Source organism: Agelaius tricolor, unplaced genomic scaffold (genome assembly GCF_023055355.1).
Source record: "Agelaius tricolor isolate 1412-34295 unplaced genomic scaffold, bAgeTri1.0.p SCAF_1, whole genome shotgun sequence".
In the NCBI taxonomy this organism is placed as follows: Eukaryota; Metazoa; Chordata; class Aves; order Passeriformes; family Icteridae; genus Agelaius; species Agelaius tricolor.
In genome coordinates this window covers 113376008-113394206 of record NW_027269261.1, presented here as the reverse complement: position 1 = coordinate 113394206, position 18199 = coordinate 113376008, and the positions used below count along the sequence as shown (strand labels likewise).

General features: G+C 44.7%; 1 protein-coding gene across 1 annotated transcript in view; it reads right to left on the bottom strand.

Annotated features, from left to right (window-relative positions):
• Positions 1-18199, bottom strand: part of INTS9 (integrator complex subunit 9) — a 60676-nt gene that overhangs the window by 3818 nt on the left and 38659 nt on the right. The window contains exons 12-14 of the mRNA XM_071447915.1: positions 16598-16769; positions 11687-11811; positions 10189-10356 (exon numbers count right to left, since the gene is read on the bottom strand). Of these exons, the coding sequence (XP_071304016.1) occupies positions 10189-10356; positions 11687-11811; positions 16598-16769 (465 nt within the window). The remainder of the gene's footprint in view (positions 1-10188; positions 10357-11686; positions 11812-16597; positions 16770-18199) is intronic.

Below are 18199 nucleotides of genomic sequence, written 5' to 3'. Positions count from 1 at the left end.
CTATTTGTCCTTAAAACCCCAATGTTTTCAATCAACCCACTGTTGACTAGTTTGAAATTATTCCAACAATGCTGCACAAAACCCTCTTCACTGCCTTTTTATGTAATTCTTCCCTGAAAGACATAAAATCTAGTTTTGGCTTGGAGCTTGGATCTAACACTGCTGGCAGTGCCTGGAGTGGGCAGTGCTGCACCTGCTGAGACCAGAGGAAGTTGGCCAGTTGGGAAGAACCTCTTCCAGCCACTTTTCCAAAGGAATTCTACAGAAAACAGTGCTCATGAATGGAGGAAATGATTCCCTTTTCCCCTCCAAGGGAATTGAAGGTGCCAGGATGCCCAGTCCTTTTGCCATGAAAGCACTGAGAGAGTTTTTCTGTTGGCTGGATGGGGGCAAAGTTCTTTCAATAAGTTCTGCAAATCTCACCTGCCACTGTTAAAGCTGCAGGAACATTTTTAGAACAGCTCTTTGGCATAAAGCAGTTGGTGTGTTGGAAAAACACAGGCTACATTAAAAATCCCTGAATTCTGTCTGTATTCAGCTGTGGTGAATCCTAGAAATCCAAACTTGATGGGGCAATTCAGCTCACTGTTACTCTGGGACTCGGTTCAAGATCTTTAAAGCAGGCAATTTGAATACAGCCTTTATGGTCTGTTGTTGAAGGCAAAGAGAATGAAAATATAATGACAATCATTGCTTCAGATTTCTCCTGGGCTCTAAACACAGCAGCACTTGCAGCAGGGAGTTCTGCTGCCTTCCCAGTGGTTGAAGGCACTTTCCATTCCAACCACCTTCCTGAGGAGGATCAATACAAACCAGGCTCTGATGGAGAGCAAAATGACAAATCCTGTGAAGAGAAAGATCCTTAAAGAACAGGGAGTGGCTTGGAACCAAAGTCTTCTCCTGCCACTGAAGTATTTTGCTATTAACATTTCTGCAGGTTTTAAACAGGCTAAATAGCAACACCTGGATTCTTTACAGTCAGAAGGACAGTAGGACAGGCATTCATTTTGATTTCCTCCCCAGCTCACAGCCCTCTCCATGTGGCAGCCAATCCTTTTATTACAGAAACTCAGTGACCCAAAGCAAAAAGGTCATTTAATCACATCCAGTAATTCACCCACCAAGGCCAGGCAGCACTGCTCCACTCCTTTCAAGTGACCTCCTGCAAACACAAATCACAGAACTCCTCCAGAATGCTGCATTAAAGAAATCCTTTTCACAGAGGCAGCAAGTCTTGTCTGAACTCCAAGCTATGGCAACTCCACTGTTTCCCCTCACAAATGGTTTCAAACTTTAATTCTCCTGGCAGCCAGGAAGCCGTGTCTCATTTCAAGGTTGAATTTGTCCAACTTGCAGTGGCTGGCTCTTGTTGTGCCTTTGTGTGTGAGATTGAAAAGCCCCCCACCAAGCAGGAATAAATGAGTCTTCCTTCCAGTCATTATCCCGAGCCCAGTGTCACATGCTGGCACCAGGAAAGCCACCAAAGCAGGGACACTGAGATCTAACAGCACATTAATCAGTCCCCTGCCCATGGATGAGCACTTGGACTGCCTTAGGAGAAATCTGGGGGGGATGTGTGCAGTATTTCAGTTTTTAGCTGGGGATGTTCTCCTCCGGTGATCAGAGCTGTCTGCCCATGCTAAAGCAGAGGAAAGATATTTTTACCATGAATTTTTACCATGAAATATTTTTACCCTTCTTTCCTGAAGGGTTGCATTTTCCACCCCAAAAGAGGATTTGACACACACCCTGTGAGCACAAACACTGGCTGTTGGCTAAACTACAGATGTTGATAAAGAACAACGTGGGTTAAGTCACTCTTAAAACTCTCCTGAAGACTTCAATGGGGACAACTCTCCCCAGGTTTAAGTTGTCTTCAGTCACCAGCCAAAAATCCTCTTGTTGGCAATGAGGGGCTGAACAACCCCTGAGGATGGGACCTGAAGCTTCACAGTAAAAATAAAATGAGGCTGAATAATCAGTGAATAACATCAGGGAAGGACCAGACTTCCAGCACACATGGTCTTGGTTCTCTGGAGGATTCTCCCAGGGACAGACATGCTGGATGTAAAACAGTATTTTAACATCCCAGTTCCAGTAATTTCTTAGATTTTTGGGACACCTCCCCAGGCTCCTCCCTTTTCCCTTTTCACCTCTGGCTTACACTGGAGAGGGTGCAGGAAGGCTGACCCAGCAGGGAGAGGCAAAGTTTGGGCTGAGTGAGGTGAGCTGGATATGGAGAACAAGCAGGAGCTCAGCAAAGTGACCAGCAGTTAAAATCCCCTGAAACTGCAGGATCTGAAATCACTGATGTGTACATTAGATTATAGCATGTGTATTTAGAAAGGGGCCCTGCTGGGTATTTACATCATTAAATGTGGTTTCCAGATTTTCAAACTCAAATTTTCAAATGCATAAATGTGGGATCTCTGCATGAAAGGTGGGATTAAACCAGAGAAGCAGATGGGAAACCCCAGACTGTGGATTCCTCTGGCAGTCCTGAGGTGGAGAAAGCTCTGGTTAAAGGAAAGAGATTCCCAGGGAACTCCTGGGCTGCTGCTGCAATTCCTGAAGGGCCATTAATGAAACTCCCAGTTTTTATTAATGACCTCAGCACAGAATGAGGAGGAGTGTTCAGAAGGTCCCACTGAAGTTTGTAGGGCACCTTGAACAGAAAACAGGACCAGGCTGTGAGAGAGGAAAAACTCAAAGACAAGAATTGGATGAGAAAACCAAGATGAAATTCAATGGCGCAAAATGAAGGCCAAGGATGGGGCTAATACTGAGAATTTCTGCTGTGGGCTGGCAGCTGCTGCAAAGGACAGAGCTCAAGGGTTCAGGTTTATTAGTCCATCCCAAGAGAGTCACAAATGTGACATGGCCATGAAAAAGCTAAATGCAAGCCCAGAAAGTATCAGGTAATTCTCTCTGAGATGAGCTATCACACTTTACATTGGGCCTGGCAAGATTTCATCTGAACTACTTGTAAATTGTGGGTAATTTCAGTTCAAGTAAGAGATTCTGAAGGGTAAAATAAGGCAGGAGGAGCTGTCTTGTAAGGGAAAATGAAATACCTTGGCTTGTTTAGCCTGGCAAAAAAGAAAGCCAAAGGGAGAATTTGATTATTCTACATAAACACCACAGGGAAAATACCAACAAAAGGGAAAATGTATTTATGCCCAAACATGATGTTAGGAATAAATGTGTGCAGGCCAGCAGTGAATATGTGTAGGCTGGAAATTAGGATGTTTTTGGCCATCAGAGACAGTGGGGGCTTGAACAGCATCTATTGAGAACAGCAGGGGCAAAAGTCTCTGCAATTTCAAGTCTTACATTTTTTGGAGGCACATTATAAACACTGTTGGTAACTGCAGCTGGGTTCTGGCCACGTGAGCCCTGAGGGCACTTCCATTTCTAGGTGGGAATGATGGAATACAGCCTTGGAGCTTGCTGGGTATGAAGCAATTCCCACTCAGATCCCTGAATAGGATGGAATTTGTATGGGACAAAAAAAAAAAATCTCCTGCCAATTACTAGAGAAGCCCAAGGATTTTAAAATCTGCCTGAGTTCAGAGAAAGCCCTGGAGGTCACACCTGCAGAGATTTTTATTGTAACCACTCCTCAGCAAAACCTGAATGGAGAACCTGCCCCATCCTCCATCCCTCCACTCCCCTGCTCCTCACACACACCAAATCCAGTTTCTAGGTGCAGGAAAGCATCTTTAGTAGGACAAAAATTGCTTCAAGGCTGTGCAGCAGCCTTTTCACAAGCAGGGAGGATCTGAGGAGTCAGTACTGTAAGCAGAATGAAAACCATGGTCTTTGCCATGTCACTTAAATTTGGATGGTGGTCTGAGGAGAGAAGGATAATTTCCCTCACCTCTTACTTCCTTGCCTCCTCTCAACCTTGAATTTTTAAAGTATTTTAATTACTAATTTATTAATTCTTGAAGTACCAGGAGCTCTGATGGCCAGGCCCTTGTAGCCAGACACAGGAGGAGTCTCCAACAGATCCATCCTTGGTTTTACAGCCCCAGCTAAACCAGGGGCCAAGAGCAGGAATTCTGCAATTTCAGATCCTTCAGAGTGACAAAAAATGAGGGATCAAACACAAGGGGTGAAAGGGGAATTGAAATGTACCTGTGGATTTGTGAGCAGCAGGCACAGGGAACAAGGCACAGAAACACTGCAAGCAGGATGGAAATTGGGGAATTTTGCATCAGAGACCTAAAGGACCAAAGGTTTTTCCAGCAGAGAACAGCCCAGAAATGAAGGGCATCTGTGGGATCATTAGTGGGTGATCTGAGGCAGGTGCTGTTGGGCTTTCAGCCTCACATTTGACACAATCCAAGGGTTTAAATTCAGCTGCTGAGTTACCCCCAACTTCACAGAGCTGTCACTCGCTGGGGGTCTCCCACAGCTCTCTCTGGAGCAGATTTTAAGGTCTCATTAACTTCAGTGGATAAAGAATCATACCATGAATATCTAAAGGTTTTGCTATCACTTGCAAAAGCCCAGATCTTGGCTTTGGGCTTCCACAGAGACCAACTTTTTTCATCCAGTGAAAAAATAAAAAAGCCTGAGGTGCAGTCTGCAGTTTTGAGCAATTAAAGCTCTTCTTTTCCATGGGCATATTCCACGTGCAGCTACTGGACCAGGGCTCCAGATCAGCAGGAGGACCCTTGTCCCCAAACCCTTGTCCCCAAACCAGAGACATCAGCCAACCACCAGGGAATAATTCTGGGTGGGATTCCAAGCACCAGAACTCACTCTAACCACTCAGCACTAACTGTAACCACTGCTTTTGCCAATCCTGTGCCAAAAAAGCAGTTTAAGGGATATTTAAGGAGTGCAATGAAGGAGATTTATGGCTGTTTAATGAAGCTCTTCTCCAGGAGCCTGGGAGCAGGCAGGGAACAGTTGTTTGAGGAACTTAAAAAAGGATGGTGGAAAACAGAACCAGCAGAAGCAGAAATTAGGCTTGGATTTGAATGAAAAATGACAGGTAGGAGAAGCAAGGACATGAAATATCTTCAAAGTAAAGGCAGTAAAGCTTGCAGATGCAAGAGATGAGTCATTTGAAAGACATAAAAGCTGCATAAATCAAAATATTCAAAATATAGTAACCATTTTATGGGTCAGAATGTCAAGTCAGGATGGGATGTTGTTGTTGAAGCTGACTGGGAAGAGAGAGCTGAGTGCCTGCCTAGGAAAGTGTTATCTTACAGCCAGCCATCAAAAATGAAAGGAAAAACAAACCTAGACACTAATACAGGCAGGCAAAGGCAGGCTGGAAGCAGAAAAGCAGATCTGAGTTCCACCTGACTAAACAGGACAACCTGTGGGTAAGACCAACCACAGAAAAGGTACAGCAACAAAAAAAAAAAAAAAAAAAAAAAAAAAAAAAAAAAAAAAAAAACAAAAAAAAAACAAAAAAAAAACACAAAAAACAAAAGCAAAGGAAATGAAGGATAACGCATTCCAAGCACAAAAAAGAGAGGAGGAGGGAGGAGAACTCTCTCAGGCTGAATGGCCAGGAGAGAAGAGACACCAGAGTGAGGCGGGAGACATTTCTAAGGAGAAAATAAAGGCTGCACTGAGCTCTGCTGATGTAAATCAGGGGGATTTATCAGCACTGGTTCTGGCTTTGTGTGAGAAAGTTGGTAAAAGCTGGGAAAGAACATTTTTGGTGGAATGTCAAAAGGTGAGATCCAGCTCAGAGAGAGACTCTGGGAGCTGGGGCAGGGCTGAGCAGCAGAAGCAAACAGGTTTTATTTCACTTCAGCAGGTTCTATTTCATTTAAACAGGTTCTATTTCATTTAAACAGGCTGTATTTCACTTACTTCTTGTGAGGCTACAGCACACTGAACCCAGGGGGAATAGTCAGGGAAAAAGGAACACAGAGGTCAGAGACTGGATAATGTGGGGTCACCAAAATGAGCTGAGGGTGGGAAGAAGGACAGAATTCGAAACTCCTTAGTCCCTGAAACACAGAAGGAAGTTGGAAAGGTCAGGTAAAAGTCAGGAAAAGGAGTCAAGATGAAACCTCCATAATTATGATGGCTGTTTTGCTAATTCTTCTCCGCAGTATTTTCTGATAATTTCACTTGCTGTCAGGCTGTGCCTTGTACACTGACACTCTCCTGACTGGGCTGTGTCCTGAAGAACACAAAATGGAGTCTTTGAAGAGCACAGAGCCCTGAGTGAAGTGTCAGCTGCAGGCACCGAGTGATCCGCACCATTGTTCAGCTGTAATTAAACTGGAGGCACTTTATTTGCTCAGACACTACTGTTTAATTTTATCTGTTTGCTCCAGAAGGTGTTTTCCATTTTCCCATCTTTCTCCTGTGAGCAGACAATGCCTAACCAATTTCCAGGAAGCAGTCTTTTTTTATAATTTTTTTTTTTTTTAAGTGAAAGGCAGACGCGGAGAAGAAATTATTTAAAGTGTAAAGGTTTGCACAATCCCTGGAAGAGCCATTCCAGCCTGATGCCTTGGGATTGTTAAAAACTCTCTCCAAACAAAAGCTGCTGTGAGTGTAAATCTCATTATCATACAACAGGCCTGCCTGACCTGCCTTTGCTCCTTGCTGAAGTGATTGAAATATAGACAAGGTCCAGCAGTAAAAAAGTAAATTTCCATTAGTCTGACAGGCCAGGATCTGAATCACTGCAAGTTTGGGGAAGGAAATTTCACTCCACCATGGCATCAGACTGCACTGAGTGGAGCCATGCTGAGCCAACCCTTTGGTTTTCAAAAGCTGGAAGAATCCAGGCAGAACTTTGAGTTGGGAAAGGGACTGGGGATGTCAGGAGGGGGCCCTGGTCAGGATTTCACTGCAGCAGCCACTCTTTCATGAGACTTTCAGGTTTACTTCACACACAAATCCCAGCCCTGCAGCACATCTAGCAATTACTGGTTTTTCCAGGGTGGATTTCATCATTCCATTTCAGGCTAACATGGTTTTGACAAATAACAAGCCACTGCAAGGTTTCTAGGAGCTATAAAATGCCCTTTTCAATTGCCACTTGAGCCTGCACAGAACCCCAGGGCTGGTGGGAGCCCATATTAAACAAATGCCCTTTCCTTGCAGTACAGAAATTCCTATATTCAGAAACCCCAAACTACTGAAAAAGGAACATTAAGCAGCAAATACTCCCACACCAGGGAGCCCCATCCATCATGTCTGAAATCTGTCTTGCACAACCCACTCAGCAGAAGGGGAAGCTGTATCCATTTTTTACCAGGACCATGTAGTTCCCTTAAAAAGAAGGAGCAAGATCCTTTTTTTGGAGGATGATTTGCATGTCTTGGAGCTGGGGAATGGCATCCTGTTAACAGTCCTGAAGCACAGCCTTGCTCTCAGGAGTCGTTTCAGGAGCATCGCCACAGACCAAGCAGATTTGTAACGAGTTGTGAAGAGCAACTTTGGAACCAGGGAAATCCCAGAATGGATTGGGTTGGGAGGAACCTTAAATCTCACCCAGTGCCACCCCCTGCCATGGGCAGGGACACCTTCCACTATCCCAAGTTGCTCCAAGCCCCATCCAGCCTGGCTTTGGTCACTTCCAGGAATCCAGGGGCAACCACAACTTCTCTGGGAATTCTATTCCAGGGCCTCCCCACCCTCACAGGGAAGATTTTATCCCCAATATCCCATCCAACCCTGCCCTGTGGCAATGGGATCTATTCCCCCTTGTCCTGGCACTCCAGCCCTTGTCCAAAGTTCCTCCCCAGCTTTCCTGGAGTCCCCTTCAGGTGCTGAAAGGTCACTCCAGAGCCTTCCCAGGCTGAGCAATCAGCCTGAAGAATCCCTGGATATGGTCAATCACAAGATATTTCTCCTCCCTGAGCATGGATAGCTCTGAAATTAGGAAATCTGTTGTGTGAATATAATTGGATTTTTGTTGTTAAGGGAGGGGAAAAAAAGGCCATTTCTTTCCTTTCTTCAGATTTCTGCTGGACCTCTCCAAGTTAAAGGGAATGCAATAGAAACCAGCTGCTTTTCCCAGGTTGGTGATGCCACATTCCCTGCAGAGCATCCTCCCTCCCAGCAGCTTTGGGAAGTGCAGGAGAGCTGGAATCCAGTCCCCTCAGAGGCTGACACAAGGGACAGGCTCTCACACAAAGGCTCCACCTCAGAGTTTAGGTGGAAACCCAAAGCCTCAGTGGGATTTGAATAATCAGTGAGCCCCAGGCTGGCTCCCTGCACTCTGAACTCAGGATTGGTTTCATGCTGGTGAATTGAAGCCAAGTTTCACCAGTCTTAGGTTTAACAGGATCCAATAAATATGTAAATTTCCCAAACAATTAAATATACATGCCAAGATGGAGCTGCAGCCAAGCATATTTTGTAATTGAAGCCCTCTCCTTGTCTCCAAGCAGTGGGCTGGGCAGGCTCCTCACAGAAATGGTGTGAAATGGTGGCAGTGGGTGTTGTGGGCTGGCTGAGGGATTTGTTACTGGGTGGGTCCCAATTCTGCACTTCATATTTGGTTCACCTAAAGGATGCTTCCTCCTTCTACACTCCAATGAAAAGTCACTCAATATTCCAGTCTTTAAAGGGCAGTAATGCCTGTTTGCAAAAAGCCACTGCCTCCTTTGATCCAAGGACACATTTGTGCTGATTGGATTGTCAAAAAAATATTTTAAGCTCATGTCTGTCAGAATATGGGTCACCCTTGGCAATATGGGTACATTTGGATTTGACTTATGGGGTTAATAAATCATTAATAGATGTTGTGGGGATAAGTAATCCACATTTTAGATGGCTACAAGCAATCCATTAACCTGCTGGGCTCCTGCAGCCTGTAGGAATTAACCATTTATGGAAATTGTTGGAGTACAAATAAGCCTTTTCATTGCTTCTTTATCATGACTGAAAACTGATCCTTAATGGGAAGGGTATTTCTAACAGCAGGTGAGTTTGGGGAAGGAGAAAGACAACTCCTGGGTGCTGACTCTGGATTCTCTGGATCCTTTCCATGGTCCTGGGGCACTAATCCAAACTGCTCTGCCCAAAACTTCCTCATATTGAAACTGGAGGTGGCTGGTTACTTCACACATGGCAGAGATCACTGTTTGTCTTGTGGGATGGGATTTTCTTGCAAAGGACAACTCACCTGAACACAGTTTTTGCCTGCTCACAGAATCATGGAATGGTTTGGGTTGGAAGGAACCTTGAAGCTCATCCCACTCCAATCCTGACACCTTCCACTGGCCCAGGGTGCTCCAGCCTGGCCTTGGACACTTCCCGGGATCCAGAGGCAGCCACAGCTTCTCTGGAAATTCCAGCCCAGCCCCTCCCCACCCTCCCAGCCAGGAATTCCTTCCCAAGATCCCACCCTAATTTCCCCTTTCCCAGTGGGAAGCCTGTCCCTCCTGTGTCCTGTCCCTCCATGACTTATCCCAAGTCCCTCTCCTGCTCTCCTGGAGTCCCTTTAGGCACTGGAAGGGGCTCTGAAGTCTCCTCCAGGCTGAACAGCTCTCTCAGCCAACCAATGGGGTTTTTTTAGCTCCCATTAGTTTATAGAGTGAAATTATCTCTCAAAAGTGGTTCTCTCCTAGCTCTCCAGTTGACAGAATGTGCTTTACATGATGAGAGTCAACTGTAAATTCCAGCCACAAGACATCTTAGGGACAAATACTTTTAGTTCTGAGGCTGCACCTCCAGTCCTGAGGACACTTCTGGGTCCTTCAAGACAAGGACATTGAGGGGCTGGAGCTGTCCAGGGAAGGGAACGGAGCTGGGGAAGGGGCTGGAGGACCAGGAACAACTGAGGGAGCTGGGAAAGCGGCTCAGCCTGGAGAAAAGGAGGCTCAGGGGGGACCTTGTGGCTCTGCACAACTCCCTGACAGGAGGGGACAGCCAGGGGAAGTTGAGCTCTGCTCCCAGGGAACAGAGACAGGATGAGAGGAAACAGCCTCAAGTAGCACCAGAGGAGGTTTAGGTTGGATATTAGGAACAACTCCCTCATGGGAAGGAAGGTGCAGGAATCCCCACCCCTGGAAGTGGCACTCAAGGCCAACCACAGCGGTGGTGCTGGCTGACAGCTCAAATGATGCCCTAAAGACTTTTCCCAACCACAACAGCTCTGCCATCCCACGCCTTCCCAGAGGCTGCTGAGCTGGAATCTGGCTGTGTGAGCAGGAACCCCCCACCATGCCTGTGCCCTGCAGGACTCACATCAGGCATGATCTCGATCTTCTCGTAGCGGCGCTTGTAGGGCAGCGTGAGCACCTCGGCGCGGCGGTAGGACATGGCCGGGGGCTGGCAGTCGATCATCAGGTCCGTGCGGTGGGACTGCGTGGGAGGGGGCTGTGTGTACTGCTCAGGGCACACCACGTGCAGGGGCTGCAAGAAAACAGGGTGGAATTCCCATCAGCATCGCTAGAAACTGCTCCAGGAGTTGGAGATGTGTGCAGGGTGACCCGCCCGGAATTTATGTCTTGTCGCCACTTTGATATCGTCCTTGCCACAAGGAGAGAAAGATAAAAATATGAAATAGGTTTTCTCCCAAATCCTTGCCAGATTAACTGGAAGGCAATGTTAACATCCCAATGTCAACATGTGGGGCTGCAGAAAGCTAGGCCATCAATAATCAAGGCTGCAAAAACAACTCCAAGAGTTTTGCAGCAATATGTTAAGAAAGCATAAACAGGCTGGTTGCCACTGCAGGGTTTAAGGAAGCCAAAGGAGAAGCCAGTTCTGCAAACTGGAAGCAAAAGGAGAAGCCAGTTCTGCAAACTGGAAGCCAAAGGAGAAGCCAAAGGAGAAGCCAAAGGAGAAGCCAGTTCTGCAAACTGGAAGCCAAAGAAGAAGCCAAAGGAGAAGCCAGTTTTGCAAACTGGAAGCAGCAACTCTCCTGGAATTTATGTCTTATCGCCACTTATCAGAATTTATGTCTTGCCACTGTGGCAAGATATCACACTTGCCTCAAGGAGAGAAAAAATAAAAATATGAAATAGGGTTTTCTCCCAAATCCTTGCCAGATTAACTGGAAGGAAATGGTAACAGTGGTGGAGACCATCACAAGTATCAACATGTGGGGCTGCAGAAACCTTAATAATCAAGGCTGCAAAAACAACTCCTGGAGTTTTCCAGCAATATGTTAAGAAAGCATAAACAGGCTGGTTGTCACTGCAGGGTTTAAGGAAGCCAAAGGAGAAGCCAGTGGCTCTGCAAGCTGCCCTGGAGACAGCACAACACATCAGCAGTAACATGAAGGAGATGTTTATGCAAAGGCAGGCAGGGGCAGCTCTATGAGTTTGCAGTGACAAGCCAGGTTGCAGAATAATGAGATAAAGAGATGCAGGCATTGTAAGGAGGTTTGGGAGAATGTGTATTTCAGAGTTCAGCAAGATAGAAAACAGGGAAATACTCAGCCAGGAAAAAAATCTGGTTGTTATTTTAATTATGTTATGAGTCAGAAAGCAAATTTTAGTAGAATCAAATGGGATGGGCCACTAAAGCACAAAGACTTGAGAGGGAACAGCAGATACTACAAGAACCCTCTTTTTCTTAGACCTCTTCTAAAGCAGAGCTCAATGCTGTATTTTCTTCATGGAGAAAAGGATCTGGGTGTTGTCTCAATTTTTGTTTAATGCAACATTTCCCCACAATTCATTTATTTAATTTCAGCTGTGTGAAGAAATGTAAGAAAAGGCAGCAGAAAATTGATTACCTGGACTTCTTTGAGTAATTTAGACACCTGAATAAAGTTGAGTCTTGTGTCAATGGGACAGTAAACACATTTCATTGCCAAGGGCTGATAGGGAGCCAGAGCATCCAGGTAAGAGAAATCAGGTTCTGGAAAGAGAAATGTTGAAAACACTCAAAGCCCATTAACAACAAAAATGGCCCAATTCCTCTCTAATTCCAGTTTAGTCAGAGCTGTTGCTCAATGTTAATTCTGTTACAGATTTCTCTTCCCTTCCTCCTTCCCCCACCCATTATTTTCAATTAATTTGATGAAAATTACGCCCACAATTAGTCTTACCTTAATCAAGCAACAGAGCAATACTATTTCATTTGAACACATTATTGCATGATTTTTAGAACAAATTTAATCAAGACAAAACCATCATCTCTTATTTTTAATCAGATCCTGTAAAGGAAGGCAAAATGTAGGCATTTTGAGTCTTGTGAGGTGATTCAAATGGCAAGTTGGTTTTCACTGTGACAAAAATGCAGCATAAATATGATATCTTGATATATAAATATATATATATATATATATATATATATTCTTTTGAATCTAAGAGTCAGGTTTAGACTGGTGGGAAACTAAGGGTTCTTTTATTACTGATTAGAGGTTTGCCAGGGAAAAGTCAGGCACTGAATGGGCTTTTACTCCCACAGAGAGTAATAAAACATTGAGAATACTACAGAAAAAGATTTTTTTTTTGGTGAATGACAAATGTAGATCTCAGGTGACACAGTACAGGTAACCTCTTGATTCTGGGGGCCACCAACTAATGGTGGAAGAGATTATGCCATCCCTATCTCTCTGATAATTGTGGGATAGATGGGACAAAGGGAATGCTGGAAAAAAAAGGAACTGGTATGAGTTTGATAAGTAGAGAATGGGAAAAGAGAAGGGGATGCATAAAAGTCTCTTCTGCTGGATTATCCTGAACCACAGGGCCCCAAAGGACACCAGGCAGAGCAAAGTGCAGTTCAAGCCTGGCTGGAACACAGCAGGAGGAATTCTCTGGGACCTGCTTTACTTGAAAGGATGAAATTAAAGGAAACTGAAATTCAAAGCCCCCATACTGGGGGGGCTTTGATTCTAGATCTTTGAATCTAAATGCCTCTGATTTAAAGAGGCATCTAAGATGTTCTGACATGGCAGCAGAGCAGAACACTGGTTGGATTTCTCATGCAGACAGCAAGAAAAAATCTCCTTCGAACCTTACCAGGGGAAGTTCAGCACCAGTGTGACATCCAACAAAAAGACAGGTTAATTGCTCACCTAAAAATCTAAAAATCTCCAAATCTGCTGCTGGCTAAGCAGCACTGAGCACCAGGTGGGGATATTTACCCTGAGAGAGCAGAACATAGCACAGGCAACAATACAAATGTTTGGAACTGTCAAAGGGATAATTTCCCCAAGTTTAAAGCAATTGTCAGAGGAGCTGCCTGGGAACATTAAAGTGAGAAATATTAACAAAAAATGAATGTTGTACAAGGACGTGTACATGAAGCCATGAATCCACAAACATGAAGTAAAATTACACTGGGCAAAAAGCCATGGTATTAAAAGCAGATGTGGTGGTGGCAATAAAACAAAGCCTAAAAATATCGATGTAAAAATGGCATTTTATGTCAGTTAATAGCCATGAATAGAAATGTAAAAATAGGAGTACTGAGAAAGTTGCTGGTTGAAGAATGATCAGTTAGGGTTAAATGACAAGGCATTAAAAAAGTAATAAGGGGAAAACAGAAAGTTTAAGTCAGGCAGAGGTTCTCTACTATAAAGATGTGCCATGAAATTGTAAAAATTGAGTTAAAAAAGTTACCAGAAGGGAGGTTTTCAATCCCATCTAGCATTGTGGAGGACACAGAGATTTGAGGCAGCACCTATTCAGCATTTCTCAATCAGCAGGTACAGGGAATGTACAGACATGGAGTTCTGGTCTAGGAATCCCAGATAAAATCCAATCCAAAGCCTCTCTGAACTCCTAGTAAGGACAGGAGGGCCTTGGAAAAGGGAGAAATTCTAGGGAAGGAATCCTAACACAGGACTGGGGAGATTTAGAATGTTAAAAACACAACTTGAGCTGGGCTCACAGGGAACTCATGTGACACACAGGAGCTGCTGTTTTGAAACCACCCAAAATCCCAAAGTCACCTGTCTGGAGGCAGCAAGTGCTTGTCAAGGACACATATTGACTTTTCCTGACAGAATTACAGGTCTTTAGCTTCTCCCCCAAGACTGCTGATTTACTGCTGCATGACACTGAGTTATAAAACCTTCCACTGTACAGCACTGACGTGCATGAGCTGGTTTTAACATCTCCCAGGGAGTTGGTTTTTAAAGGAGACTTCTTTATACCGTGTCTTCTCCTAGAATTTCTTTGTGGTTCAGTGGTATTCGATATTTTGAATCAATAATCTCCTCAATACTGCTCCAGCAGTGATGGCTGCAGGTGACACCAGCCAGCAGAGTAGCACCACAGTTCCCTCACAGCCAGGTCCTGCCTGCTGGCAGCTTTAATTTATATTCTTGTCATTGTTTTTTTTTACATTACAGATTGGAAAGGTGGAGATTGACTGGTTCCTGTGGACTGAACAAGCAGTGTTCATTAACAATGCAGGATGGTCTGGAGTTTAAAGGTTCTAATTACCAGAAACCAAGAGTTTTTCACAGGAAAATCTACAACATCATCTGCTCTCACACACTGCTCCAATGGACTGAGGTTCTTTTAGATCCACAGGAGATTTCAGCTTAAAACAGAAAAGTAATTAAATAATGGAAATCAGTGGCATCAGTGGAGGCGCTTCAGATTTTCACTGGTACTAAGAACAGGAGAATTTAATCTGCTAAGAATTTCTACAGACATAGAATCATTTAGGCTGGGAAAAAACCTCTAAGGTCATCAAGTCCAACTGCCAAACCCAACACTAAATTCTGTGTTTTGTTCCAGCTGAGACAACCATAAGGAAATAGGTCTAGGACTAGACAGTCATAAGGCACTGGACTTATGGATAGTCCATAAAAGCCATGGATAGAAGGAGTTTAGGAAAAAAAAACCCCACAAGCATCTGGAATCACTGTGCATTCCAAGGTCACCCAAGTAAAGCAGCTCTCAACTGGAGTTTCACTAAGTACCAAGTGGGAATGAATCTCCAAGCCCGTGACCTGCTGCACCCCCAGGTTGTCAGGAGTGACATTTCCATGCCTTGACAAGCTGCCAGGGCCAGGCTCTGACAGAAGTGCTCGATTGCCTCGGCTCACTGAAGGATTGGGATCTCACACAGAAAGGTCAAGTGCCTCTCCTTGCAGGAGACACAGAGGAAGAGTTCCTGCCATTAAAGGCCGGTTCCTGACACCCTGGGCAGCACATTCACAACGTGATTAATGCCACTGCTTCCCCTGGGATTCGTGGAACACACACCCCAGCAAAGCTCTGCAAACTCTGGCTTCATTGAAGTCCTGACTGGAGTAAAATTCACTCTTTTCAGACAATGCATATCCACACTGTAATTTTACCCAATTACTGTAATTAGGGCATGTCTCCAGAACTGCCTCAAAGGTCAGGAGGGGTGGGCCCTGCAGCAGCTGTACCTTTAGTGCTGTGGTACCTTGCACCATTTCCCAGCACAGAAACAGTCTGGATTCAAGTTCCCTGCAGGAACTCCCTTGTATCTCCCCTCCCATTGAATAGGGTTAATTATACACTAAAAATATCCCCAAATTGGCTTAACAGTATCATGATACTCTCACACTTTTTGGTGGCAATATTGTGAAAAGGACTTGCTTGTCACTAGCCTCAAGTCTACAGTTAAGAAAAGAAAGAAGAAGGAAATAACCCTTTCCCAACCCTCTTTTCTTCAGGTTTTGTGCTTCCCAGCAGCTTTCCTATTCACTAAAAACTGGAGGAAAATAAACTTAACAGTGGGACTCCACTGCACCCTTGCTGTGGGAGTAGGTTTGATTTGTTCCTCAGGGCTCTCCTCCCCGGTTCTAATTACTTTGTCCAAAAATCCACACATTTTTTACCTGGCTAAGTCATATAGAGCACACCTCCCATTATCTCAGAGCTCCTTAGACACAAAATCAGGAGTAAGGACCTGAAGGATTATTGTTTGCCTTCTCAGATCAGGACAATGCCCACTGCAGGGCTCTGTCAGGGTGACACATCAGGTACAAATACACCTGCACAGAACCTCAGCTCCAGGGAAAGCCTTGAAGGATTTTTAATCAGGGTCAGCACTGGAAGCAGATGGAGAGAAATGGAAGAACTTAAAAGACCTGTTGAGCACTGAGAAAGGAAACAGCTCCCCTGGGGAATGAGCCAGAGCTGTACCTTCAGCTACAAATGTGTCTGCCAGGCAAAAACCATCTGAACAAAGCTCAGCCCAAAGGCAGGAAGAGCTCAGATCCCTGTGCCAGGTCTGTGTGGGGTGCACACTTCTGGGACAGCAGAGAGGACAGAAGCCTCTTCAGAAACCCTGAAAGATGAAAAGGCAGGAGAAGGGATGAGGGAAAGTTTCTTCCTGGAACAGTTTCTTCCTTTCTGACCAGCATCCATTAGGTCTTGCCTGGGTTTAACTTGCAGCCAGCTGCTTTTAATTCAAAAATTAATTTCCTGTAGGCATTTTACTGCTGTGCATAACGAAGACTTTGCTCAGACGTGGCAGGAATAGACTCTGCATGGCAAAGGTTGACTCTGCAGGGCTACACTGAATTAAATGGCACAATAATTACATTTGTCCCTGCAGTCAGTCCTGGGGCCTTAATTTAGATAAGCTCCTACTGAAGTGAAAAACTTCTGTCCCAGAACAAATGAGTAAAGCCCCAAGGATGTGGCCACACTTAACCAGAGTGCATGAACTGTTAATCTGATAATGATATCAGCATTTCACTTACCTGTGAATATAACAGTGTTCAAGCTGGATTTTCCCCACAGCTCCATGAAATGCACCACATCCCCAAATCTGAGAGAGGGATGTCCAGTGAACACAACACAGGGCTGCTTGAAGTCATTGCTGAAGTCTCCGTGGATGCTGGGGTAATGTTTCAATTTGTTTGTCTGAATGAGCTGAAAGAAAAACAAAAAATTCCAGACAGTGCAACTTTTCATGCCTCTGTGCTTGAGTGTGTTTATTTACACGAGATTATAAATGTTCTACAATTTATTCCTAACTCATCAGAGAGTCCCTTAGATTTTTCCAACAAATTTAGTCATGACTGTCATAAATGTTATGAAAGGGAAATCAGAACATGGGGCCTCCAAGTCCCTGCTCTCACTTCTTTGGTACCAGCAGGGTGGTGACTGGGAGGAAATTCTCCAAACACTCCCTGCTTCGACTTCCCTGTTGTGAGCAGAGTGCTCAGCTGCCAAATTCACAATAAGCTCCTTTTTTCCCATTTGCCATGTCTGCAAAGAGCTCTGGGCTCATGTTTAACCTGCTTTTCTTGCATCACAGCAGTACCAGGCACTTTTGCCTTCAGCAGAATGTTGTTGAGCTTCCCTGGTCTAAAGGGTTCACACAAAGTCAAAGCAGCTGAAAAAGAACAGACTGACTTTCCCTTCCTTAGCTGTCTCTGAAACCAGCAATAAACATGAACTAAGAGCAATAAGATGTTTTGCAGACACGGTGCAATCAGCTCTGCAGGTGGAACAGATTTCTTTACTGAGATGGAGAAGTTTATTTATCAAGGCACTATTCAAAGAGTTTTGCTTTATTTCTCCTGCCACTGTTTTCTAATCTGCAAAACAAGGTGCAACTTAAAAAGCAATTTAACAACCAGGCTGTGAAGCACTTTCATGCAATATTTTGCAAGTTTTTCCTTGGCAGGTATATGCTTCCATCTCCAGCATGAAAATAACTGTAAATACAGTTTAAAAAGCAAGGAATTTAACACATGAAATCACAGACTGAATAGATGAGAGGAAGATCATGGAGATAAAGAGTGTGAGGGAGGGAGGGAGGGAGGGAGGGAAGGGGGCTTCCTTTGTCAGCCAATTTCCAAAGGAGGTTGGGCTGTTCAACAAATCATAGAATCCTGGAATGGTTTGGGATGGAAAGGAACCTTAAAACTCATCCTGTTCCACCCCCTGCCATGGGCAGGGTCACCTCCCACTGTCCCAGGAGCTCCAAGCCCCCTCCAGTCTGGCCTTGGACACTTCCAGGGATGGAGCAGCCACAGCTTCTCTGGGCACCCTGTGCCAGGGCCTCCCCACCCTCACAGGGAAGATTTTCTCCCTAATATCTCATCTAAACCTTCCTCACTTCAGTTTAAAGCCATTTCCCCATGTCCTGTGTTACTTTTTACCATGGCTGATCTAAGGTGCTTGCATGGAAATGAATTCTCAGCAACTTGTGCACCACAAAGCAGAATTCAAGGTTATTACACAATTCTGTAGATGCACATGGATCATTTCCACGTGGATCCTTGAATCATGGAGGAAGGAGAAACTGGACTACATTTTCTGCAGTTTACAAGGAATAGCTAATTCCCATTTAA